The sequence below is a fragment of the Amblyomma mixtum genome, chromosome 4, assembly GCF_055824585.1.
Source record: "Amblyomma mixtum isolate Tamu chromosome 4, ASM5582458v1, whole genome shotgun sequence".
NCBI lineage: Eukaryota > Metazoa > Arthropoda > Arachnida > Ixodida > Ixodidae > Amblyomma > Amblyomma mixtum.
In genome coordinates, this window is record NC_143015.1 from 137,110,391 (window position 1) to 137,135,999 (window position 25,609).

A 25,609-nucleotide genomic window follows, 5' to 3' on the forward strand; every position below is an offset into this window, starting at 1 on the left:
AAGACAGCTTAATTCAGGATATCTATCTAGGGCACACATATGTTTGTGTTTACTCAAAGGCGTTGCATGTATTTTCAATGAACTACTCATTAATGAGTTGAATTAAGCTGTCGGTTCACCTCAGTTGCCAGTATACAAAAGTCATGTGCCGAATAAAAGAAAAAATTTGTCCACAGCGGCTCCGTACTCCTGCACTGACGAACTCCGTAAGTATGTTAACAAAATATATTTTTTTCTCTTCTCAGAGGCGACTAATTTTTAGTTGAAGATTTTAACTGATTCATATATTTTTTTCTTTTCTTTTCCTTTTTAAAAAGCTTTCACAGAGTAAGTACCCGATGAACAGCGAAAGGCCTCAACACTAGTTATGGCCTTCTTTTCAGAGCTGCCTTACAAGGCAACCCACCGAAAAGAGGATTTCCTTTTTTACTGAAACTTTTACTTCTGTCATTCGCTTTCAACAGTAATCAACAAATATTCTTTGCAGTTAATCATCGCTCTTTGTGTTTTTTATATAATGTTTTTTTGTATCACTCAATGCACTGAATAGTTGCAATTCCACTGCCGAACTTCCGTATTAGAAATATTCGTTCGTTGTATTATCACTTAGCCGGTGCAAGGCAACTGACAATAAATACAACGAGCGCATATTTCTAAAAGGAACTTCGGGAGTGAAATTGCAACTGTGTACTGTGCGATGTCAGTGGACGTTAAAGAACCCCAGGTGGGCGAAATTTCCAGAGCCCTTCACTACGGCGTCCCTCAGAGCCCGACTCGGTTTCGAACGTTAAACCCCAATAAACCTAAACCAAGCGCGTGATAGACATTACGCGCAAGCTCGCATTAACACATATCAGTTCCGTACCTAACAATAATTAATTTACGATGAGAATAATGACGACTAATGTCGGCAGGCGTATTAGGGATGAAATACAGGAGATCACTGCAAGATCCACGATGAAGTAGCCGTCAGATGGTCTGTGCTTACCGCGTCAGGTTAGTCACCATCACGCAAACAATGTACCAAAGTAGTAAATTTTAAAGACCGGAAAATTCCATAACATTTAGACTGATTATACGAAGTACAATACCCAACGGTGTCGTGCACCAACGGTGCTTACGCTGTTGGAACGGCGTCCTCTTCAGAACGGCCGCATTTTCCCGATTCCCCAGACCGTCTTCCATGATGCTCTGTTTTGCGTAACAAGTGGCGCTGCCATTAAGTTAAGAACTGCGACGTTGACTGACGTTGAAAACGTGGCGACCCGAAAGCCATGCATGCACTTATCATCGGCAGAAAAGCTGTCACTTGGTTTTGGGTTATTTTTCACCCCTTCAATACGAAACATTCTGTGGAGTTGCTTGCCCCGTAGTTTTAATGTAAAGCATTCATACCTTCGACACTACAGGAAACACGGTGGAGACGTAACATTTTTCCTGCAGTAAGCCGTCCATGTATAGATTCCCGAGTTTACTTCGACGCTTTTGTAATCAGCACGTAAATTGTGTCAGGGCTTTTAGCGTGATTCCATTGCCTTCCCTTGTGCAGGGACGCCCGATCACAAGAGTTGTACAGCTTAGTAGTGTGCATCACCTGCGCTCTGGGCTGCCTGATACTCATTGCTCTCGCACTTGCCCTGACGACGCCAGGTGAGAACTGTTCGTTTAAAGTGCACGAATCAATTTACTTCATTACTTGGTTTCGTTCGGAGTCATGGCACATTGGAGGAGTGAATTGCTTAGAAAGAGGGTAACTAAGTGGCAGAAGATATAAGTACAAACAAGGATCCCAAAAACTAGAATCGGTCAAACAGAAAAACGTCGTTGAAACAACACAAAACCGCGCAAAGTACAAAATGCACAATGTCGAACATATAAGAAAAAATGACGGCACAAATAAAGTCACATTCACGAAAAAAAGAGCAGAGTGAGATGAGCGAGGAATTAGTCATTTAAAACAAAATAGATATAAAAGTGACAAAAACTCAAATGTTGTCGCGTAATAGTGTTCATATATGCCAAGTTGTCATGGAATTAGGTGGGGAGGAACATTCGAGTCGAATACGAACGCTGTCACCACGAACTGAAATTTACAATCTTGCTTGAAAATTTATTTTTCCTCAAATATCGCTACCATCAAATATCATATACAGGCCACAATAGAGGCCTCAGCGCAGAGTTTTCTTTTGCAAGCTGAACTATTGCGACATGAGCTCCTAGGCTGCGTTCGCAGCTAACTGTATTATTATTTAACCACAATTTTCCGAGCAAAATGAACTCCAGATCAGGTTTGCAGGTTTTTTGCTGGTAACCGCACAACAGCTCTAGTCGCGCTTCCAGCAATAATAACAGCATAAATATTGCCACCTCCTCACCAGCCATATTTCTAGCACGTGAGGAATTGACCCCTTCTCTGCAGGGACGGGTCGAGGTCCCGACCAAACAACGTACCCAAGTCTTCAGGGGGCTGGCGGTGGCGATGGTGACAAGGCGTTGCCGACAGTTGGAACATCCTCGCCCAACGAACCGGATATAGGAGTAGTCACGGAGGATCCACTACCTGATACGACAGCAATCTCTACCACAGCGTCCGCAATGTCCACAGCAACAACAACGCCTCGTGTTTTTCAAAGTAAGCACTTAAAATATCTAACCCGCGTATATATTGGGAACATCGACCCCAACCGTGACTGTGAGAGGCGGGGGCAGTCAGGTGCTTACAGGAAGGTAGCGAGTTCATGCACCGCTCTAAGGGCCTCGTTCCTGGGATGGAAGGCGCGAGGTGGAAGGAGGGGGTCTACAGTTCCTATCTGTGATTACTGCACGCATTGGCATTTCAAATTTTCCGGCCGCTTTAAGGACGACTTTGCTTCGCGTGTGCAACATGCAACAAACAACCCACGTTGGTCTTGCAATGGGGGGTATGAAGTACCAAGTATGTTAAGGCGAAAGTTAAAATCCTTCTGTGCCTTCGGAAAATCTCATGTAATCTCTTTTATTAAGATTCCTCAGACGAGGAGTTGGCAATGTATTCGGCCTCATATCGACGTTCCCTAGCCATCCTTCAGAGTTACCTTATTTGAGCGAGTGGCTGCCCTCTAAATGCATTAATTAGCCTCCGTGGTGGCTCAGTGGTCACGGCGCTCGGCTGCTGACATGAAAGACGCGGGTTCGATCCCAGCCATGGTGGTCGAATTTCGATGCAGGTGACATTCTAGAGGACCGTCTACTGTGTGACGTCAGTGCACGTTAAACAACCCCAGGTTGCAGGAATTTCTGGAGCTCTTCACTACGGCACCCCTAATAGCCTGAGTCGCTTTGAGACGTTAAGCCCCATAAACCAAAATATTTAAAGGCATTAAAATGTTTTAGCGGGCTTATTGGTTTTGAAGCATCATGAAATGAACAGTGTGACCAGAGTCATACACAACATGTACAAAGGGCAGAAACAAAGCTAAAAAGAATGTTTTCTTGCTGAGTCACACACAATAGGGTGAAAATATACAGACCAACAGTACACTTAATAACAACGGATGGTTAATTTCGGTGACATGATGTATAAATTAAGATCACGCCAACGAGATTCTAGAACACCCGTTAAGAATAACAAAATGCACGAAATAGGAGCAAGAAAATGATTATGCTTCCCCTGGAAGAAAGCGGTATACTTGTTCAGAAGGGCAGCTGACTAACGGAGTATACGCGCATGAACTACACAGCCTCCTGATCTGCAAAGCTTCGAATATTCCTCTGGAACCGGTCCTCATCATCATCATCCGCCTGACTTCTCCTACTGCAGGGCAAAGGCCTCTCCCATCTCTCACCAGTTAATCCTGTCCTTTGCCAGCGGTGCCCACCGTGTGCCCGCAAGCTTCATAATAGTATCCGCCCTCCCAACTTTTTGCTGCCCCCTGCCACACTTGCCTTCTCTTTGAATCCACTCCGTTAACCTTAAGGACCAGCTGTTATCTTGCCTTCGTATGACATGCCCGGCCCAAGCATTTCTTTTTCTCGCTTGATTTCGAATAGAAGGTTATTAACCCACGTTTGCTCCCTCACGCACTCCGCCCACTTCCGGTCTCTTAACGTTAAACCCCTCATTTTATTGCGAAAGCAATAATACTCCTAAGAACGGCCTTTCGCGTAGCGGCGGCCACGTGGCACGTTTGACCTTTAGTATGGCCCCTGACGTCATACCATGCCTAGTCACGTCACAGCGTGACGTCATACCAAGAGCGAGAGACGGGCTACCAGCTCGGCTCATCGGGTAACGGCGGTCGCTTGCCACGGCGCGCCGCGCTCTTCCCTCTAGAGGCGCTGCATATGCAGTATAAAACACCTTCTTTCGCAACCTACCAGACTTAACCAATTTTTTTTCTTTCCATAGCTCTCTGCGTTGTCCTTTACTTAAGCTGGACCGTTAACGTTAGCCTCCCCTTTTCTGCCCCGTAGGTGATTACCTATAACATACAGCTTGTGTATACTTATCTCTTGAGGGATATTGGTAAACTGCCATTCATGAACTGAGAGAATCGGCCATATGGGCTTCACCCCATTTTTATCCTCAGGCACAGGGGGGGGGGGGGGGGGGGGTAAGAAAATATTACCACACGTATCGCAACGATGAAATCTCGCCACGCAGTTTGCGCCGCGCCGCTGTTCCCAATCCCACCGATCGGGCCCATCTTCTTTTTTGCAAAACAGGGGTGGGTGGGAAGCAATCATTCTCAAATGGGTTGAACTGATTTCAGGTCGCCGAAGTGCCGTTGTCGCACACCACAAGTTGGCCATCCGTTGGTGACTCTGCACATGAGATTCTTGGCCGCTCTTGTACGGAAGCAAGCCTATCTTAAAACAAAAAAAAAGCCAGAGAGAAAGTTTGTCAACGTTATAACTGTCTGCAGAGCCTCCCTAACACTGGAAAAATTCTTGGCACCCATGTTACATTCCTCCTGAGTACTACTTCTGAATATTTACGAGCATCGTATGAAGGCCGTCAAGGCTCATGGAAGCTATCGTGTGGGATGACACCGTACGAGAAGAGAATACATAGCAATCATGCTATGGGGTAAACAGAAGTAATTAAAACCTTTGCGGAAGAGGGGTGTCTGTGCCATGAGGGACATGCCGGCCAGGCAAAGTAGTTCGGGCAAATCATACCTCTATCTTTCACTCCCTCTTGCTCGGTAGCCTTCGCGTTTGCTTCGCACGTTCTTTCTGTCGAAAATTAGTGACGCGCCGCGGAAGATGGGTGAACAAATTTTTATATTTTTCTGAGGGGGTGAATCATGGAGGAGCATTGAGCAGCAGTGCCATCAGGTCACGTTATGACGCACGACACCGCAAGGCGTATGTCTCCAGACGAGAAACGACTACAGCTTTCCAAAATGATCCCGTTGCGAATAGATCCGGTCGGCAGTGAAAAGGAAATGGTGTTCCGACTTTCTCTTATCCAGCACTCTTGCGTAAAAATTTTGAGTATTAGAAAATTGCAGGGTGCTGTTATCGAAAAATTGAGGGCGATGAACCATTCTTCCGATGTGTAGTAAAATCTTTTTTTTTTCGAGAATATCATCGCTTGCATCGAGCATTTAGGACTGCCATAAAAACCAATGGTGAACGCTTTTTATGACAGCAAAAATAAGAATTAAAAAAATGCAAACCTTCCGATGAGAGGTCTGCAGATGTATTGATTGGCTGCTATTTTGGAATCTTAAATATGTGAAAAATTTCGTTCATAAACTCTTTGCCTCTCAAAAATAGTTTTTGTTCAAAATTGTTGGGTGTGGAAGCGCCGCTTGCGGTATAAAGGCCCGAAGACAACATAAATTCGACGTTCCTGTATTTTCAAGCTCTAGCTTGAAAGGCGCAAATATGTGAGTCTCCTGAGCCCCTTGTTAATATAAACGTATGTCCAACAACTTTGTTATTTAGGGAAGTTTTTGTGCAGACTGTGCATCGATAAACATCCCTTGCAGGTGGACCTTTGGTGTGCACGGTCAGCGATAAATTTGGCAACAACAGCATCTTACCGGGAGACGGGTTGTGCGATTTCATCTTCTACCAGTCGTTCTACGTGAATGACAGTCAACTCGAGTATACCGGCACCGCCTTGGGCTATTTCGTCAAGACCTGCTGGAGTATGCGCCTCACTGGAATTGGGGCCTCGTTTACTCCAGCGTAAGTGATCCTTATAAAACGTAAAGAAAATTGCTGTTTCATAACTGACGGCAGCGAACGGTCTTTCTGCGGAGCTGGCTGAATTTTTCGGAATGGCTAACTATAGTGCTTTTGAAAGCTTGCCCTGCAAAGCTGATTTATTATCGTGAGAGATGGGTCGATTCGTCATCGCATTGCTGATTGTTCTGTTGCTTGAAGTTTTCTAACATCAGGTTCGAAGAAATTTGCGCTTGAACTGAATTACTCTCCTTTCCAGCTTAACGCAACATACACCTGCCGAATTTTGTACATAAATAACGAATAACGAAAGGTTAGACACGTGAAATGGCGTCGACATGATAGTGGCTCCAACCCGGCAAGAGATTTTAATGCTGTGGCACTGCCGAAGCGTGAATAATCTGAAAAGATGAAGCAAACAGCACGGTTTTGCAGGGATTCAATGTCATTTATGTTGTATGCTTGTCGAGGGCTTATACCAGAAGCGTACTAAACTTTCGAGCAGATGAGCGCGATGTAAGCAAGTTTTTTAAAATGTGAAGGCGCGTGTTTGAGATTACGCCTAAGAAGGCCGAGTGCGCGATTTGCGGATGCCAAGATTGTGTTAATATGCTAATGCCAGGTTAGGTAAGACAGAAAGCGAACTCCTAGGTACTTGTATGTTCTACTGTATTGTTTTATATTAAGTGGGCTGTATCAATTGGAGTGGAACGGTTAGCAAACGAAATTAACTTTCTTTTAGATGCATTTAGAGACATTAGCCAGGAGGAGCCACAAGCCGTGAGAGGGGGGGAAATAAATAGAAGAAATCATGAGAGGGGAATGAATAGAATAAGAATGGGGTTAAGCGTATATGGTAGAACGTCTCTGACCAGGAATGGCAGTTACCAATACCCTTCAAGAGAAAGGTATGCAACAGCTGTATCTTACCGTGACTCATCTATTTGAAAGAGACATGAAGGTTAACGAAAAGTGTTTAGCCTTAGTTAAGGACAATGTGAAGAGGTATTTTAAAGAAAATTGATAGGTGTAACGTTAAGAGATAGGAAGAGCTCAGAGGGGGTGAGGGAACAAACGATGGTTGACCATTTTTCAGCTGAAATAATGAAATGCGCATTTCCAGGGCACGTAATTCGCACGCAAGTCAGCCGCTGGTCCTTAAGGGTATCGGAGTTATTTTCAAGAGAAGGCAAGGGTAGCAGAGGGCGGCAGAAGGTTAGATGGGTGGATGAGATTAAGAAGTTCGCGGGAATACATTGCAGTAACTGGCAAAAAATAGGGTTAATTGGAGAGACATGCGAGAGGCCCTTGCGCTGTAGTGGTCATAGTAAGGCTGGTAGTGGTGATGCTGAACAATCCGTTTACAGGACACTTTCCTGCTAATAATTTGTGGGGTGACTCACCGCGCTTGATTGAAATTCGGAACTAAAAAAGTATACCGTGCGTTTAAAGACAGAAATACAGAACTCAAAATGAATGTCATTAGTGCTGCCGTCTTGTTCTTGTAAAGAATTGCAAGGAGCTCCGGTAAAAGGTTGCGCAAAGTCTCTCTCCGGCGTAGAATGACTACAAACTTGAGTGAAAACAGCGCCAAATAAGAATCCCAAAGACGAAACGAAGAAGGGACAGCGCTCTTTCCTTTCCCTTCTTCGTTTTTCCTTTCTGGCTTCTTTCAGGCTGTTTCACTTATGTCAAAATGGACCAACTAGCCCAGCAAAAAGTTCTACTTCACTACAGACTTATACATGCGTTTCCTGCAATCACGCTGGTGCCCAGAATAGTGCGGATTTCGTCTGTTCTTTTCGTTATTTCTACAGGTACGGCGATCTCTCCTTCGACGCCATTCCCGGAAGCCTCGGATATACTATCAAGAGATTCATGAACACTAAATTCAACCACTTCGGCATTTTGAACTTGTACGGCGCCTACACCACTAAGCACACACTAACCCAATGTCTGAAGTTTCTTAAGGTACGGCTTGAGAAAGTACTTATATCGCGATTGTACCTCAAGACAACTCTTTGTGTGATGCCGAGACGATGTTCAACTTTTCTTTGCCTGCAGGAAGTCACTGTACACCTTCAAGACGGTCGGTCTCATTACACATTTATCGGCGTGCAGTTCGATGACAGTAATGCTGAAACGCTGCCAGAAGAATTCGAGCAAGTACATTTTTCCTGCTTGTTTTCACTTGCTGCGGTGAAACCTGCGAACTCACAAGGGGAAGGTTGTGTAATATTAACGCAGCAAAACTGCAGGCACGGCAAGCATGGAATTAGTTTGACTCCATAAAGATTTCATCGTGGCCTTCTCAAAATGTGCAGTGCTTATCTAAAGAGCGTCATCAATGTCGTATCATCATTCATTCTTGGGGAACTCTCAAACTGGTTAGGGTCCGTGCCAGCAGATTTTATGGCTGTGGTCAGAAAAAGTGACGACAATCATATGGGTTGCAAAAAGTCTTAAAGCCGATATAAAAACTTCTTGGCACTTATAACTGCTCAGCCAGCACACACAAGTGCACAATGAAGAAAGAAGGAGCCTCTTTGTCTTGCTACTTCGAATTTTTTCCTCAAAATACAGCAGAGGGTATTCAGCAACGTCTTGGAGTTAAAGAATACTAGCAGTGTGAAAAACCTAGGACACACATCCTCCACGCATCTTTATGGCAGGATGCCAATCAGAGATACTGCTGCACCACATATTCACGAGCCTGGATTCTGCGTTTGGAGCTTCCCGCAATTTGGTGAACGCAACCTGTAGAAGCTGCGCCAACTGTGAATTGACAAGTCCACTCACTGTTCAAGAACACCGCAAATGCAAGGCCTTATACCCGTCCAACACGGACACATTAAAACAACATTTGTCTCAAATGACCTTGGGGACTACGCATAGCATTGGGACTTAACCGAAGTTCGCTGCGCTCCTCAACAATTTCCGAAGTAGATTGGAAGCTTCAACGTTCACTCTCTACCTTGCAGTGGTCCTGCTGTTGTCAATTCTGCACTTCAGGAGCCTTGCAAAAACTATATTAGGCACAGATATCCACATTTACGTAACTGCGCGTCTTCTACTGAAGTAAATCTGATTGATGGATTCCACGGTGTTAGAATGCTGGCACAGTGTATATAACTGCTGAAATCCAATTAGAGCCCTCGTTTTTTGACTCCGCCGCGTTGGCTCAGTGGTTACGGCGCCGGGCTGCTGGCCCGAAAGACGCGGGTTCGATCGCGACCGCGGCGGCTGAATTTCGATGGAGGCAGAATTCTAGATGCCTGTGTACCGTGCGATGTCAGTGCACGTTAAAGAGCCCCAGGCAAATTTCTGGAGCCCTTCACTACGGCATCTCTCATAGCCTGAGTAGCTTTGGGACGTTAAACCATAATAAACCTGACCTTTTTTTGACTCTGCAGGACGGTGTTTAAACCCACCATATATGTCGCCATCACCCATGTGTCACACCCAGACTTTCCACAGTGCCAGACATTGCCGATGACGATGCTGCAGTGTCCTTCTGGTATAAAGTGCAACGAGCGGACGATTGTAAGTTATAACACTTTCCATTACATGGGCAATATTGCAATTTCTCTTCTATTATAAAAAAAAGCTTTATTCGGGCGTAACGGACATCGGAGCTAGGGTGCGGCTCCAGAGCATCAAGATGAGAGGGGCGACGTCGAGCAGCCTCCACCGAGAGCTTGTTGTGGCTCAGCAGAGCCTAGGTCGCTCTGCAGCGCTCAAAAAAGGTTCGGGCCAAGCGTTCGGGCTGCTAGCGAACTTTACACTTCAGGATCGTCGTCTTCTTTTAGCACAGTTCACCACTGTGAGCGAGAGTGGCTGCTACGCTAATGTTTGAGTAACTTAGGCGTCTTAGGTAATATAGCTTAGTAGTAGGTCTTTCACGGAATACAAAACTGAAGCTCAGAAGGTAAACAATACTTGAGAAAGAATTTTCAATTGCAGCATTCCTGAAATAAAAGAATAAAAACAAAAACATGTTGACATATATCTAGGGAAACCAGAAATAAATAATTCAATATACAAGTCGCTGTTCAAGATGTTCGCTGTTACATCCAGATGTCGTACAGTTCTTGCTGCAAGTGCTGCAATTTTTGGTGCTCGTCACGCAAACTTTAGCAATGTGCAGTAGTGGTGTTGATTCATTGAAGACAGTCAATTTCCAAACTCTGCTCTTGAAGGTTTACCTTTTTCGAACAAGCAGATGATATGGGGCGCGGGCATATTCAGGAATTACCGGTGAGCTCTATGATGCGCTCCGAAAACAATACAGCTAGCTGTTAACACAAGCGATGTCATTGCAGTGTAGAAAAGTGTCGTGTCCGGTCGCTGTGTTGAATGCAGCGAAAGACGCACACGGTACTTTAAGACTTCGTTTATTTAAAGCCGATGAGGGTGCGACCAGCGTCGACCGAGGCAGGAGCCGAACTGGCCGCCCGAAGAAAGGAGGGAGCGGAGAAGCGTCCACGGGAGGGAGTGGCTTCCCAAAACAGGAGGAGGATGCGAGGGCGCACCATGGGGGGGCATCTGGCGACAGCGTGCGACGAGGGGCAAGTGGTCGTTAGGAGGAGGATGCGAGTGGTCGTTAGGAGGAGGATGCGGGTGGTCGTTAGGAGGAGGATGCGGGGGCGCACACACACAAAAGCAATAAGGGGACACAACACTTCCTTCCCCCTTAGAAAGTTGCCTGGTATCGTGCAGGGGGTCGGCGCTCACGCGTGGAGGCGCGCTGGCTTTGTGCGCTCGGGGGAGAAACACTTGTAGGCTGGCTGTTGTTCGCTGTGTCTCCTAGGTCTGTCCTGGGCGAAGTCTCTTCTTCCGGGAAGAGGTGCCAGGCTATGTGGGAAGATGGTGCACGTGTTCTCTCCGCTGGCGGACAGCTCTCAGACGGCGTCGTAAATCTACGCAGCTGGTTGAGATGTCGGCGTGCTACTGTGCCATGTATGTTGACGAGCCAAGAGCGCAGGCCTATGCGTCTGACAATTGTAGCTTCCTCCCAGCGTGGCTTTTTCAGAAACTGTCGGGCGAGGACGCGCTGCCCCTCATTAAGCGTGCCGCAGCGCGGAATTCCTTTTTCTTCCCGGAACGTCTCTGCCTTTGGCTCGGGGAGGATGGCTGTGAGCTGGGTTCGCATTTCACGCTCGAACATCATTTTCGAGGGGGTCTCGCCTGTTGTGCTCTGAACCGTCGTGTGCTGCTTGAAGAGAAAGCGCGCAAGGCGGCGCTGCAGCGAGCCTGTCTGATCTCTTTCAAGGGCGCGTTTTAGCTCGGCTACGTAGCGCTCGGCTTGTCCGTTTGTCGCTGGGTGGTAGGGGGCCGATGTAACTGATGAGATCCCGTTGTCGCGATAAAACTTGAGGATCTCCGCAGACACAAACGGTGTTCCGTTGTCCGACACTACCTTGCGCGGCAGGCCGAACGTTGCAAATAGTGATCGGAGGTTGTCAATGACTGCTGCCGAAGTCGTCTGTCCCATTTGCCTTATCTCAAGCCACTTTGTGTAGGCATCTACGACCACAAGGAAAGTGCAGCCCTCAATTGGTCCTGCAAAATCAATGTGCAGTGTGTGCCATGGTGTGTCTGGCTTTTCCCATTCTGGGACAGGAGCTTTCGGCGGGGCGCTCCGGCTGCTCTGGCAAGGCTTGCATTCTCGCACCACTGTTTCGATGTCGTTGTCAATGCCAGGCCACCACATGTAGCTTCTGGCACACTTTTTCATTGCAACGATGCCCCGATGTCCGGCGTGGATGAGAGACATAGCTTGTGCGCGTAGTTCTCTCGGCATCACAACTCGGGACCCAAATATGATGCAGCCGCGATGGGTGCTCAACTCTGTAGCTCGCCTGCGGTAAGCGTCGAAGTTGTCCCCTTTGAGTTTATGCACGTTGCCTTGTTGAACAGCTGTGTAAACTAGCCGGAGAGCTGCGCACTTCTGCGTAGATGCTGCAACTGTGCCTGCTGTAAGCGGAGGTTCTGGCAGTGCTTCGAACATCAGAACGTCTCCTGGTGGAAATGGTTCGTCAACAGTTGCGTCTAGTGGCAGACGGCTTAGCGCATCGGCGTTTTGATGTTTACTCCCATTGCGGTAGACCAGAGCGTAGTCGTACGCTGAGAGTTTGATGCACCAACGTGTCATTCGCGGAGACAAAGTTGGTGGCATAGGCCTTTGTGGTCCCAGAATGCCCAATAGCGGTCGGTGATCGGTTATAAAGGTCACCTTCCGGCCGGCAATGTACTGGTGAAAATGTGTCGCCGCGTAGACGATGGCTAGCCCTTCTTTGTCAAGTTGCGTGTAGTTGCGTTCTGCTTGCGACAACGTACGTGAGGCGAAGGCGATGGGAGCTTCCCTTCCTTGCTCGTCAGTTTGCGATAGAACCGCGCCGACTCCGTACGGTGATGCGTCGCAAGCCAAAAGCAGAGGCTTCCTTTCGTCGTAGTGGCGGAGGACTGTACATCTTCGAATCAGGTCTTTCAGGGCATCGAATGACTGCTGATGGCGTGGCGACCATGTCCATGTCACATCTTTCCGAAGGAGTTGGTATAAGTCGTTGGCCACGGTAGCTCTTTGTTCCAAGAACCGGTCGTAGAACGTCAAGAGTCCGAGAAAAGCCTGTAGCTCCTGCTTGTTTGTTGGAGCTCGTGCTTCTGTGATCGCTCGCACTTTGTCCTCGGTAGGGTGAATGCCTTCCGCATCAATTCGGTGTCCCAGAAATTGCACCTCTGGCACCGCAAAACAGCACTTCGATTTGCTTATGCACAAATTAGCGTTTGCTAGCCTTTCGAGAACGAGCTCTAGGCGCACTGCATGCTCTTCAGTGGAAGTGCCACTGATGATGACATCGTCAAGGTAGACACAAACTCCTGGGATGCCCTGAAGCACTGTCTCCATGAATTTTTGAAATATGGCCGGGGCTGCAGCTACGCCAAAAGGCAGTCGCTTGACTTTGTACAAGCCTTTCAGTGTGTTAATTGCCAATAATTCAGCAGTTGACTCGCTCACCTTCAGCTGCTGATACGCCTGGGTGAGGTCCAATGTGCTGAAGACTCTTGCGCCACGTAGTACACTGAATACTTCTTCAGGTGTCGGTAGCGGGTAAGAGGACGCTTTAGTCGCAAGATTGACGGTGCTCCGGTAGTCTCCGCAGAGGCGTATGGTTCCGTTCTTCTTGCGAACTACGACAAGTGGTGTGGCCCATTCTGAATGCTGCGTCGGCTCGATGACACCTTGCTGCTCCAGTTTGTCCAACTCTTTTTCAACTGAATCTCGGAGAGCAAACGGCACCGGCCTGGCCTTCAGAAATTTGGGTTGCGCGTTGTCCAACAACTCCAGTGTGACCGGGGGCCCTTCGTTTCCTGGAATCTCTTCCGAGAATACTCTTTCGTATTTCTCTTGCAGTTGCTCAACCATGTTCTGGCTCGGCGTCTGGTGTATGCCGCATATCATCACGCCTAGTGGAGAAAACCAGTTTCTCCCTAGAAGGCTTGATCCTGTGCCCTTCACAACAAGCAGAGGTAGCGTATGGGTCTGGCCGTTGTAGTTAACCTGCACGTTGGCAGAGCCCAATAGTGGCAGATTCTGTCCTGACCACGTTCGCAGGTGCGTGTCGTCTTGTTGCAGGGCGGGTGCGTCAGATGGCCATGAAGTTCGGAACGTGTCCTCACTGATCAGAGTACAGGCTGCGCCGGAGTCCACCTCGAACTTAATCAGCTGGTGATGTACGCTTACTTCTGTAAAAATCTTCGGTCGCGTGCCGAGATTCATGGTGTTCAGGTCGTACAACACAGATGGTGTTGCTGATGTTGTTCCATGGAGATCAGATAGCGGCGTATTCTCTGAGGCGTTGACGCTGTGATTAGGCTGGGAAGGTGACTTTATCTTGGCAAGTCTCCGTTTCGTAATGCATGCTCTTTCGATATGCCCTCGCTTGTGGCAAAAATTACACGTGGCTGACTGGAATCGACATCCCTGGGGGTTGTGTTGGTCGTCACACCGCCAGCAGCGTTGTGCCTTTTTGACCGATTTTACAACAACAGAAGGCTTGCGCACCTGGTTGCTTGTCTGGTGTACCGGCTCGGTGTTCCGGCGAATCCCTCTCTGCTGGTGACCGGCGCTCTCCGCTCGAACGGCGATGTCGTAAGCTTTGCTGAATGTGAGGTCCTTCTCAGCGAACAGGCGCTGCTGCAGTGACTCGTCACTCAGTCCGCACACAAATCTGTCGCGTAACATCACGTCCAAGGGAAGCATGGTGGTGTTAGCAGAAGAAGCTGCGTCTCCCTCCTGCCCGGTAGCTGTCGACAGCGTTCCAAAATTGCAGTCGGCAGCGAGCTTCTTGAGCGCGGCTACGTAGGCGCTCACAGTTTCTCCTCCCAGTTGATCTCGTCGTTGGAAGCGAGCCCGGCTGTAGACCTCGGATGGCCTTGGGTCGTAGTGCTTTTGCAGCGCTTTTACGATGTCGTCGTAAGACACTGCCGCTGGTGTGCTTGGCTGAATAAGGGCGCAGACAGTATCGTAGGTCTGCTCCCCGCACAGCGTCAGCAGGTTGGCCCTCTTCAAGGCTGGGTCTGTGATGTTGTTAGCTTCAAAGTAGAACTGAAGGCGTCCAACCCACGATGACCACGATGAGCCGTTGAATTCTGGTATCTGATTGGGAAACCCTCGCGTAGCCATGGCTTGTCAATAGCGTTGCGTAGCGCGGGTCGAATCCACTTTCTCGTCGCCACTGTCGTGTCCGGTCGCTGTGTTGAATGCAGCGAAAGACGCACACGGTACTTTAAGACTTCGTTTATTTAAAGCCGATGAGGGTGCGACCAGCGTCGACCGAGGCAGGAGCCGAACTGGCCGCCCGAAGAAAGGAGGGAGCGGAGAAGCGTCCACGGGAGGGAGTGGCTTCCCAAAACAGGAGGAGGATGCGGGGTCGCACCATGGGGGGGCATCTGGCGACAGCGTGCGACGAGGGGCAAGTGGTCGTTAGGAGGAGGATGCGAGTGGTCGTTAGGAGGAGGATGCGGGGGCGCACACACACAAAAGCAATAAGGGGACACAACAAAAAGTTTTCTACCATCATCGCGAACTTAATAACCACATTGTACTAACTAATGGGCTGGTCTGGCTTGCCCACACCAAGCATGCAAGCGCTCTGGTCTTGATCAAGAGAGGCATCGGCATTATTACCTTGCGGCAAAAAATAAAGAAGAGATAAGTTCATGAGGAACAATCTTGTAAGATTTCTAATGATAACGAACCGTGATGTTTGCTAAGGAATTCCAAACATCCATGGTATATGGGAAAAATCTGCACTTAAATAAAGCTAGTGCAAACATAAAATATCGGAATGTGGTGGCTCCTTCTAGATGTAAGTTTGGAATATGTCTGGAAACTATCTAGCTGCAAAAAAACGCGGTGAATTGAATTAAGTGTACATATATTTGAGACATTATATACGACGACGGGGGGCAAGATCAGTGAGGTCTAGTTGGGGAATAAAATTAGACTGCATCGATATGTAGCGGGTTACACTGTGTCGTCTGGCCACATTGGGGAGACTCACAGGGTACAAAAGGAAGCACGAGGTTATAAAATAGTTCTTCCCCGTAAGCCTCCTGCATGCAACTGAATGAATTTATCATCATTATCATAATAAACTGGAGAAAAATCCTTGTCAAATCTCCCGCGGACAAAACGCGCAACCTCCTCCTGCACAGATGCTCGTTTGTTGATACCAGAAAATACATAAATATGAAAAGACCACAATCGACTTTAAATATGGTAAAATCGCAATTGTATTACTGTGATCCTGAGAAAAAGATTTGCAGTGTTCACTTCACGCAAATTGAAATGCATGTCTTCCATTTTTTTTCTCTAATTTCACTGGAAAAGGTGCAAGCCATGAAGAGACAGGACAGCGAGGAAAGGCGCCGGGATACTCCTCGTTTCGCCATATCCTTCTCGATGCGGGGCCACTGGTACGCCCCAACAAACATGGCGGCCACCGCCGAAGACATTGGCCTCTTCAAGCCTTGCCGACCGCTCCAAGTTCCTCTCGACTTTGTTCCCAATTTGGTAAATTTCGTTCCATCAACTTGACGACGATGCATTCGAAATTTACTCCGAACTATATGTGCGAGTATAGCCCAGCGGGCGATAATAATTTTACAAAGCATGGCGCTGTATCCTGTTGCTAACGCAACGCCTAGTCAGCACCTGAACTGAGCAAACTAATCTACGGCATTCTATTCATATACATCTATTTATCAAGTGAGGGCAAAGGACGCCCTTCGAAAATTTACTTTTACTTTACTCTTTTCTCTTAGGGGTCACATTGCGTGAATAATTTGGGCATAATGTTCTACAGGCTCTACAATCATATTTTTTCACTGGAGTCAGGAATCCGCAACTGGATCAAAAATGATCTGCTCTTTACTTGTTTATCTTTTAATAAGGAGCGGAAGCTCACACCACTGGTCTACTATGAAATATATGCTGGTGGCTTAGCTAAAAAGGCAAGTAAATAGGGAAGAAGCCGTAAGAAATTGTGGCATACAAAAAGAAAGAATAATAAAAAGACACCCAGCTTGGAAATCTGAGCTGTGTAGTGGCCCTTTTCGTCATCACCCTAATTCATGTAGCCAGGATTTTCAAGACTTTGGACAATATTTGCGAAAGATCTAAGGACACCCATTCTGTGCTAAAATGAATGGCAAGATGTGGGGCAACCTTCCTTCTCAAGCCTGTTTCTTTTGCAGCTCTGCAGTACACCTTTCGGATCAAACTACAGATATGACAGCGTAATGGCTAGCGAATACGCTGTCAATCCTGTGACCCGCTTTATGATGGTATTTGACTCTGATTTTGCCCTGACGGAGAAGGTTAGTGTTGCTCAGAATTTTTCTCTGCGCTCGTCTGCCGTGCGATGTCAGCGCACGTTAAAGATCCCCAGGTGGTCGAAATTATTCCGGGAACCTCCACTTCGGAAGCTCTTTCTTCTTTCATTCCCACCACCTTCCTATCGCTTATGGCGCAGTTCCGGTGTCCACGGAGATATGTGAAACGGATAATGCGCCATTTCCTTTCCTCAAAAACCAATTTATCAGTCAGTTAACCAAAGTTTGCATTTAAAGGACCGGTTACCCCTTAAATTTGTTGTCCCTATAAATAATGATGCACCTGTATTTTTGAAGCGAAAAGCTTCACTACGAGGGTCGCAGCCAAGCTTCGCGACAGCCACGATGTCAAACAAAGCATAACTGCAGCTTTTCGCTTGTATATCCATGCTTAACCAGAGCTAAGCCGCTGCCAACAAGGCCTCTTCAACTTCTCATAATCTGGGGAAGCGTGTGGCTCTTCACTGTAGCCCTATAACTGCGCTCAGTTGGCTGCTAGGAACAAATTGCGGTCTTATCTCTGTTGAGAGATTTTGTTTTCATTTGAATTATGATTCAATCAGATATAACGCAGTTAATTAATTAGTCTGCGCTAGTGAAGGCAGATATCGCTGGTTTAAGAACGTTGTTCCTCGTTTAATGTGGAAGTACGGCTTGGAAGTTGTGCTCTGCTGTTGTTTTGGAAACAAATGCTGGTGTTTTCAGATACCTAACAGTGCAATAAGTCGACGCTATCAAGAAGATACGAACCAGACCATCCGTAAAACCTATCGGACTACGTGTGGAAATCGCTCTATTGCCGAAAACGGCCATTGAATCAAAATTCACCCACGTGATCGATTGAACTATGTAAAGTGGATTGTTCGTGTAAACTGTGCAATCCAATGCTGTTGGACCGGTATACCACTGTAATATCGAGTTGTTAATATAACACATGTTAACCACTCATCCCCGAGAAATATTAGAAGCACCACAAATAGAACCCACAAGCCTACCTGCAACGGAACTTCATGAATAGCGCTGCTGCAAAAGAAGATAGGGTATTATTGGAAATACGAACTTGCTCACCGGATTCTCTTTTCCTTTTAATTTTATGTGAGTTGAAAGTAGAAGAAGGAAATATGCTGTGATACTATTAGCTTGTTTATAATTTGAGTGGGTGATTTTTATTGTCTTGATGACTAAGAAACTTGCAAGCCAGTGCTATGCGTGCTTCATGTTATCGCTCTGTTCCGCGCCTCTGTCATACCAACTAGCGCACACCGCAACATGAACGCATCGGGCTTTTCTTCATTCGCCTCCGGGGATGGCGACATTGTTGGGAATATTTTTCAAGACTCTTGGAGTAATTAATCTGTCATCCACGCAATTCCAGATTTGCAGGGCGAGGTCGCAGTTCTGGGACTTGTCATTCGGCGTGGCCGTCTACGACGTTGACTACGACTCTGACGGTACGCCCTGCCCCAGTATGAGGTTCGTAGGTACCCGCTTCAATCGTCTAAAGCTCATCAGGTGGCTGCTGGACGCTGTCCACTCAGAAGACCGCTACAACATTTCGAGCTGTGTCTCAACATCGTCGTCTTGACAGCGTCCATGACCCTGAGACAAACGCTTCGACTTCAAAGATGAAGTGTCCCTACATCAGGCGCTCGTAAAAACTTTGCTGATGGTACTGTTACCTCGAGAAAGTGCCATATTCGTCTACGAACATAGATCTGTTCGGAAATAAAAAAAAAGTTTTATAAATCGCTTAAAGGGACGATTAAATCTCAGATGGCTTCGAAAGTTAATTATTGATGAAATTTCCGCTCTATATGATCGTTTGGCTCAGCTTTCGACGCCTGGAATGTGTCGAGCGTCGAAGACATTTATTGTGAACAGCTAAGTTCAGACTAGATAGAAAGGCGTCATTATTTCTTCTGCCGGTCATGCGCCTGCTCCAGTCAACTTGTCTCTGTAAACTTCCTAAATTAATTCACCCACCTGACATTGTGCCTCTCCCTACTTTGTTTGCCTTCCCATCGCAATCCAGTCGGTAGTCAGAATGGACCAACCGTATGTCTCCTTACTCGCTACATGCAGTGAGGAGGGTCGACAAACGTTGAAACCGAACTTTAGGACGCTCCAGTTTACAGCGCTCGAGCACGCAGACACCTTGTGACACACAAGCTTCCTTCTCATCAGCGTCCGCTCGCCTAGCCACCTTAGGAACACAGGCCAGTATTTCCGCAGCGTGTTCCTTTGGCTCGACAGTGTACTTGGGACCAAAGCTCAAAGTCCGGCTAACTTCATCCGGTAAATCCACCTTACCAATTGTGTGGATCTTGTAACTGGATTACTCGGTCTTCTTCGGGGGAACCAGGAGACGGAGGGCGATCAGTGCCTGTTGCCAGTAGGCCTCAGTGGAGTGGACATGAAGTCTTGAATAATCACGCCCCCTTTGGTGCCCTACCCGTGAATCTCCGTCACTGAAGGCGGTTGCGTGCAGTTCAACGCAACAGTTCAGCGCATTCTAAACTTGACAAAAGAAATATCGTTCTTTCGTTCCTGTCCAATGCTCTTGACAAGTCATGCCGGCATACGTTCGAGGAGGGTTTAAACATGCAAGTTGCACGTTTGCAGGGCGCGGGCTATCCGACTCACGTGATAGCTTCGGCTGCTGAATGCTTGCATCGCAACAGGAAGGAAGCTTCTCGCCTGAGTCATCAACAAAGAGCAGAGGATAGGAAAAAGAAAAAGGATAGAAGGGACAAAGAAAAGTTGGCGGTGATACCTTACATGCATAAGGTATCACACAACCTCAAGAAGGTGGCTCAGCGGTCTCATGTTAAGGTCGTGTTCACGGCTCCTGAGAGGCTGGGCAGATTGTGCAGAATGAGTTGCCCGGTCAAAATGCGCAGACCCGACTGTACTATCAGACATAGGCAGACCTACGTCCATTGTCGGCTGGGGGTAGTCTACAAGATCCCCTTGTCCTGCAAAGATTCTACATCGGGCAAACGGGCAGATGCCTCAACGTAGGACTAAAAGAGCATGCTAGAAAGTCAGAGGTGGTGTCGACGGGCATCTGGCATTGCATTGCAAGGCATGTGACTGTGACCCTCCATGCAGTCCAATTTTTGAAGATACTGGAATCTTGTACCATCACCGCGACCAACTTACCAGGGAGATTGTTGAAGCGTCGAACTTCGTGCGTTTTGGACCGGATTGTGTCAGTGAACCTTCCGTTAATTTGTCGAAAAAAGAGCTTGCATATCTGGCACGATAAGCAGATGGCTGTTGAGGGGGTGTGTGTCTTGTTGATCTATCTTCCATCCTTTTCTTTTTTGCCTTTCTAGACATGTGTATATATGCTCCCGATTTTGCAATAAACCGTCTGTTGAAAGTTAGCGCTTGTCTGTGTCTCCTCGCTTGTCCCGTCTTCTCTTTTGCGCTATTTATTTCCCTTAAGTATCTCATACCAACATGCCCAAGCCTCATCTCTTCTGTCATGTGAGGAGCCGCTGGCAGGCTGCTAAATCTAACACGATTAAACCTTGTCCTGAAGAAGTTGAGGATGATGCGGACTGCGTGCAGCCGCGAAAAGGCCCCGTGCTTGTTCATCGCCCCGCATGTGTTCGAGAAGTCCTCGTAGTCCAGATCATATACGGCGATGCCGAAAGGTACGGACGGGCGCTGAGACTTCACATTGCATAGCTGCCGGGGAAAAGAAAGCGAAGAGTAAGGAAAAAGCGATAGGATGTTCTCTCCGTTATCAAAACTATAAACTGTATAGCAATTTTCTTCTCCATATGCAAAAGCCACTTCAGCAGCATCCAGTAAAAACGCACTAATGAAATAAAGATAAATGCAGATATTGCCAAACATTTAATTCAAATACAGGCAATGATTTTTAGCACGTAAATTCCTGATGACACGACTAAGCCGGCAGCATTGGGTACATTTAAATTTCAACGGAGGTTCACCGTTGCGGTAATGCGAATTGAAGCGGCAACTGAGGCGGCGAAGTGCGGACGGCAGCCGAACTGTTTGGTATTTCTGAGTACATGTTAACAGTAGTCGGTCGTGCGTCGCGCGTGCAACAAAGGAAATGGATGGGTTGAGAACGAGGAAGAGAGAAAAATAGGCTTAGAGTAGAGAAGCTACAGCGTCTCTCTGAGTGGGCACCTCTACCCGAGCGCGAACGAAGAGATAGTGAAGAGAGTGAAAGAAGACAGACAGGGGCGCTGCAGTGCATAGCTCCGGATTAATTTCGACCGCCTTGGGTTCATTGTAGCGCAGTTGCGTGGCACAGCATACGCGCTTCTTTTGTATTTGCTCGAATTGAGAGCGGGGGTGGGAACGAGATTTGAGCCGGCATTCTCGTGCCAGTAGCCAAAGGCAATCCCGCTGAGAAGTTTTGGTGGATTGATAAATTAAGCCGGGATAGAGGCCCAGCGTAGAGGAGGAGAAGAAAAGGGGAGGAGAGAACGGACGACGACGGCGACATGCATTTTTAGGCCTAGTGGAGAGGTGTCCATCCTAATTCGCGAAATAAGTCGCTGAAGACTCAATGAAGTCGGACTGCATTCAAGCAATTGGTAGGGGTGCTTTAGACGGCACACTACAAACACTCCAATATGGGAATCACCAAGAGTTTTACGGAATCTCTAGGTCAGCCATTTCTTACTCCAGACTACACCACATGCGGCGTTTCAAGATCACGCGCATCTATGTACTAGAAATAACAAGGAATGCCCTAACACGTGATCTCTGCTGGGCAACCCACATTATGAACGCAAGCAATGAAGCTCATCTTGTCCTTTTTTCTACAAAACGTAAGCTCCGACTGGCGCCACTTTGTGTAGAACTGCCCGCCTATTTAACTCTAGTTCGCCCTGAACTAGAATACTCATGCTCGATCTTAGACTCCAACAAGTCAATCTAGCCAAAACAATTGAGTCCGTCCAAAGCCACGCGCCAGGATCTGTATATTCCGACTGCTTTGTTTATAAGAGCCATCCCTATTAAAGCATGCGTAAAAAAAACAATAGTATTTTAGGACGGATGTCTCCGCGTTGCTTGCATATTTTACGCTTCGATTCCTTGAAGAAAATTGCGCACTAAGCCTAGCGTAGCGGTTAATTTGGATCTCGAAAGCTTCGGTTGCAGTCTGCTATACTCCAACTTTGGGCTGATACGAGTGGCGTATTTTAAAGGGGAGTTACGATGGGGTATCTGAAACTGGTGCGTTTTGTTATTTGTGCTTCATCTGAAGTTCGGCTTATCACAGCGTGGTATTCTTCCTTTGCTGTTTACCTGGGTGCGTCATCGCGATGACGAACCGGCTCTGAGCAGTGGCGACCAACGGTAATCTAGTAACGTTGCTGGCGACAGCGATAGCAAAGAAGAACTGGATATAGCCTCACACCGCATCATGCAAAAACAGTTTGCCCAAATTTGACGTGAAAAGTTGAACTGAAAAATACCGGCCTCCTCAAAGTACCTTAAAATAGCGCTTTCTAGCAAAAGAAAGGCAAAATTCGCGCCATCTATTGGAAATAGCGAAAACTAGACTAACATAGATGTTGTCAATATAGGTGTTTTACGCTAGTGAATTCAATTGGTCTACTTGTCGAGCTTTGCTCTTTGAAAAAAATGGGAATGAGCTGCATGCTAAGAATCGCCACAAGTTAAGAATTAATTTATGCAGGTACACGGAATCTCAACCTGCCTGCTGCTTTTTTTTTCTTAGAACGTGTTCTCGTGCATCGATAGAAGAAGAATCGAGCTACGACAGGGTGCGGTCAGCCCCAAGCTACTGGATCTTCTTAACCAAAGCTATATCGGCACATCACAGTCCTATCAAGCAAAAATGACGGGTGAGCCATTTCCTGAAGCCTCTGGAACAGTTTTGTAGGCTAGCACATGTCAGTATATAAAGCCGTCTCGAAACAGTTGCAGTGTCAAACCCAGGACGCTTCGTAAGCCGTTGGAGGCCTTAGTTCTGGCATAAAATGATGCGCGAGATCAAACGGTGCACGAACCCTTCCACTTGTATACGTAGTCATCACGAGGCACTTCGAGAACCGTTTTAGTATTCTGGGTACCAGTGGTCAATCTGCTGTGCGAAGCTCCTTATCAATGGTACAGGCCAAAAAATACGGGCTGTGAGATTTTAACAGCCGTCTACCGGGCTGTGTACGTCCTGTAGGGAGGCAGTACATTTTGGAATTTTTTTACATATCCTATCTTTAGCGATGCCATGAGCTGCGGAGCTCTTTCGCGTTAGTTGTTTGTGGTACTGTCAACAGCAGTTGGGGATATTTTCTAAAATTATTTCTATTTGGTTACTGTGGCACCTGATCTACAAGTGCATTTTGAAATAGCACAATTTGCGACCACTTCGGTCGTGAAGCTATCTCTTTCAGCTTCAGATTTTTCTATGAACGAAGTACTACTACTTATTGTGCTGTATGTCTGGGTTGCTAAAGCGTATTGGTTTTTGCTTTTCCGATGGCACAAATCCTGAATATCAGTCTCTCAACTCTTTGCTACTTTCCATGCTCTGTGTGTAAGGGCGCTTAAGTACCTTATACGACAAACAGTTTGCGCAATTCTTTTCCTGTTTTCAAAGTCGCACAACAGGCCATTCTTGGACATAGCATCTAAATACTACTACAGCATGTGGAATCAACCAAATCAAATGGAAAAGTTGTGCAATCCATTTTTGCAGAGAATACACTTTAAGACTTTCGGTTGTTTATATCAAAGAGCTCTCACTGGGGACTTAGAAGACAGCAACAATTCCTCCTCAATTTGTCTGTGTCCATTACTTCCCCATCCTTGGGCATGTATTTTACCAAAATCTTCGCGTAGCCCTTCTCACATCGCTTGTAGCATAATCCGCGGCGGCGACAATGTGCAGATAAATTTTTATTTGCTTGTTCTTGGCTGCGGTTTCCTGCATCCAAAGGTGGCTCCAGTTACACACCAGACCAGGAGGCTCACCTTTTCAGATAGAATTTAGTTGGCCGCCGCGGTGGCTCAGTGGCTATGGTGCTCGGCTGCTGACCCGAAAGACGCGGGTTCGATCCCGGCCGCGGCGGCTGGAATTTCTTTGGAGGAGAAATTCTAGAGGCCCGTGTACTGTGCGATGTCAGTGCACGTAAAAGAACCCCAGGTGGTCGAAATTTCCGGAGCCCTTCACTACGGCGTCTCTCATAGCCTCAGTCGCTTTGGGACGTTAAACCCCATAAACCAAACCAAACCAAACCAGAATTTAGTTGCCGAAAACTCAACCACACAATAACAGCTGCCTCGTACAATGTGCTGCGAATTCTAACCACGAGTGATAGATTGAACGTTGATCTACATCATTATGCAGAGCTCAGTTGTCATTCTTCCTGTTCCTTGCAGCATGGTAATGCTCAGCCATCCATGACTCAGGAGTAGCGATCGACAGGTCTTGTTGATTTATATTGGAGATCATTTTCACGACCATTATGAAAAATCCCATACGTGGCTGCGGGCCAGGGCTTTGTCCGCAATTATTGACGGGGGCTAATTTTACGCTGCATTTTTTTATTTTCAAATTCTGAATTGTGCGGTGGCCGTTTTACACACGATTCCGTGGAACTTCACCCCAGAGTGCAAGCATGGCATCGAAAAGTGACCTACAAAGGATCCGCAGCAACCAAGACGCCCAGGAACAAAATCCCACAATGTAATATCTAGATTCTTGCAACTCGCTATCTATTTGCCATGGTTCGCACTTCGGCAATCGAATGTCATTCATTTCTTTTATAGGTCCGTTTCAACAGCATTGCCGAATGCCACACTTTAAGGTGCTTGTTCTTTGCAGTGGCCAGAGGAGTCCGTAAGTACAACATTTCGTCCCACGCTGAAGGTCTGCGAAGTAAGATCTCTTAGACTGCTTCCTTGGGTCATATTAGCCGCATGACGATGTTTCTTTCCGCGTTGTCTAATTGCGACCTTTGTTGATAACTGGAAAATGATAAGTTCTGTTCAGATATGAGGTACGCTAGAAAAACTCGGAAGAAAAGGAAACCAAGCCCACAACTTCCGCCTGAAAGGGGCGGTGCTGTCCGAAATGAGCGAACCCAGTGGCCACATCGACTAGTACTTTCGAAGGTATTTATTTTAACTGTAGTCTAACGACGAGAGTGTTCACTAGTACCATGTGACACCGGCGGTATAGCATTATGTTCCACGTCCACCGGTTTAGTTTCGGATTCTGTGGCCATTGTTTCTGCGGCCACCGTTCTGGCCATTGCGATAAGTTAGCTACACAAATCCAGGGGGTAGAGGTTTTCTCCCACCAGATTGCGTGCTCTTTGTTAAACGTCCTTCGTGCAAAAATATTCGGCTCATTCTCCTCTCATATTTCACTCCAACCGAGTGCAATGAACATAATTTACTAATGTGCCACTTTGGGCTATGTCGTGTGAAAGCACGGAGATATACAGCGCGCTATCGAGACAAGATACACTGACAGAGTATCACTGTATACACTCCATCGCGCGCTGTATGT

The 25,609-nt window shown here is 47.0% G+C and overlaps 1 protein-coding gene across 1 annotated transcript; it reads left to right on the forward strand.

Moving 5' to 3' along the window:
- Window positions 1–973: 973 nt before the first annotated feature.
- LOC149348382 (uncharacterized) lies at window positions 974–18,661 on the forward strand. Its single transcript, XM_089541737.1, has 10 exons — window positions 974–996; window positions 1,550–1,650; window positions 2,420–2,632; window positions 5,979–6,180; window positions 7,995–8,148; window positions 8,242–8,339; window positions 9,591–9,720; window positions 16,073–16,255; window positions 16,939–17,061; window positions 18,452–18,661. Exons 1-10 carry the CDS (start codon window positions 974–976, stop codon window positions 18,659–18,661), a joined length of 1,437 nt encoding a protein of 478 aa, XP_089397863.1.
- Window positions 18,662–25,609: the final 6,948 nt, after the last annotated feature.

Bases quoted from the DNA above. Each gene is read 5' to 3' on its own strand.
- LOC149348382 (XM_089541737.1), top strand. From the start codon at position 974: ATGGTCTGTGCTTACCGCGTCAG. The intron at 997-1,549 runs GTTAGTCACCAT...TCCCTTGTGCAG, and splicing joins GTCTGTGCTTACCGCGTCAG to GGACGCCCGATCACAAGAGT. The intron at 6,181-7,994 runs GTAAGTGATCCT...TTATTTCTACAG, and splicing joins GGGGCCTCGTTTACTCCAGC to GTACGGCGATCTCTCCTTCG.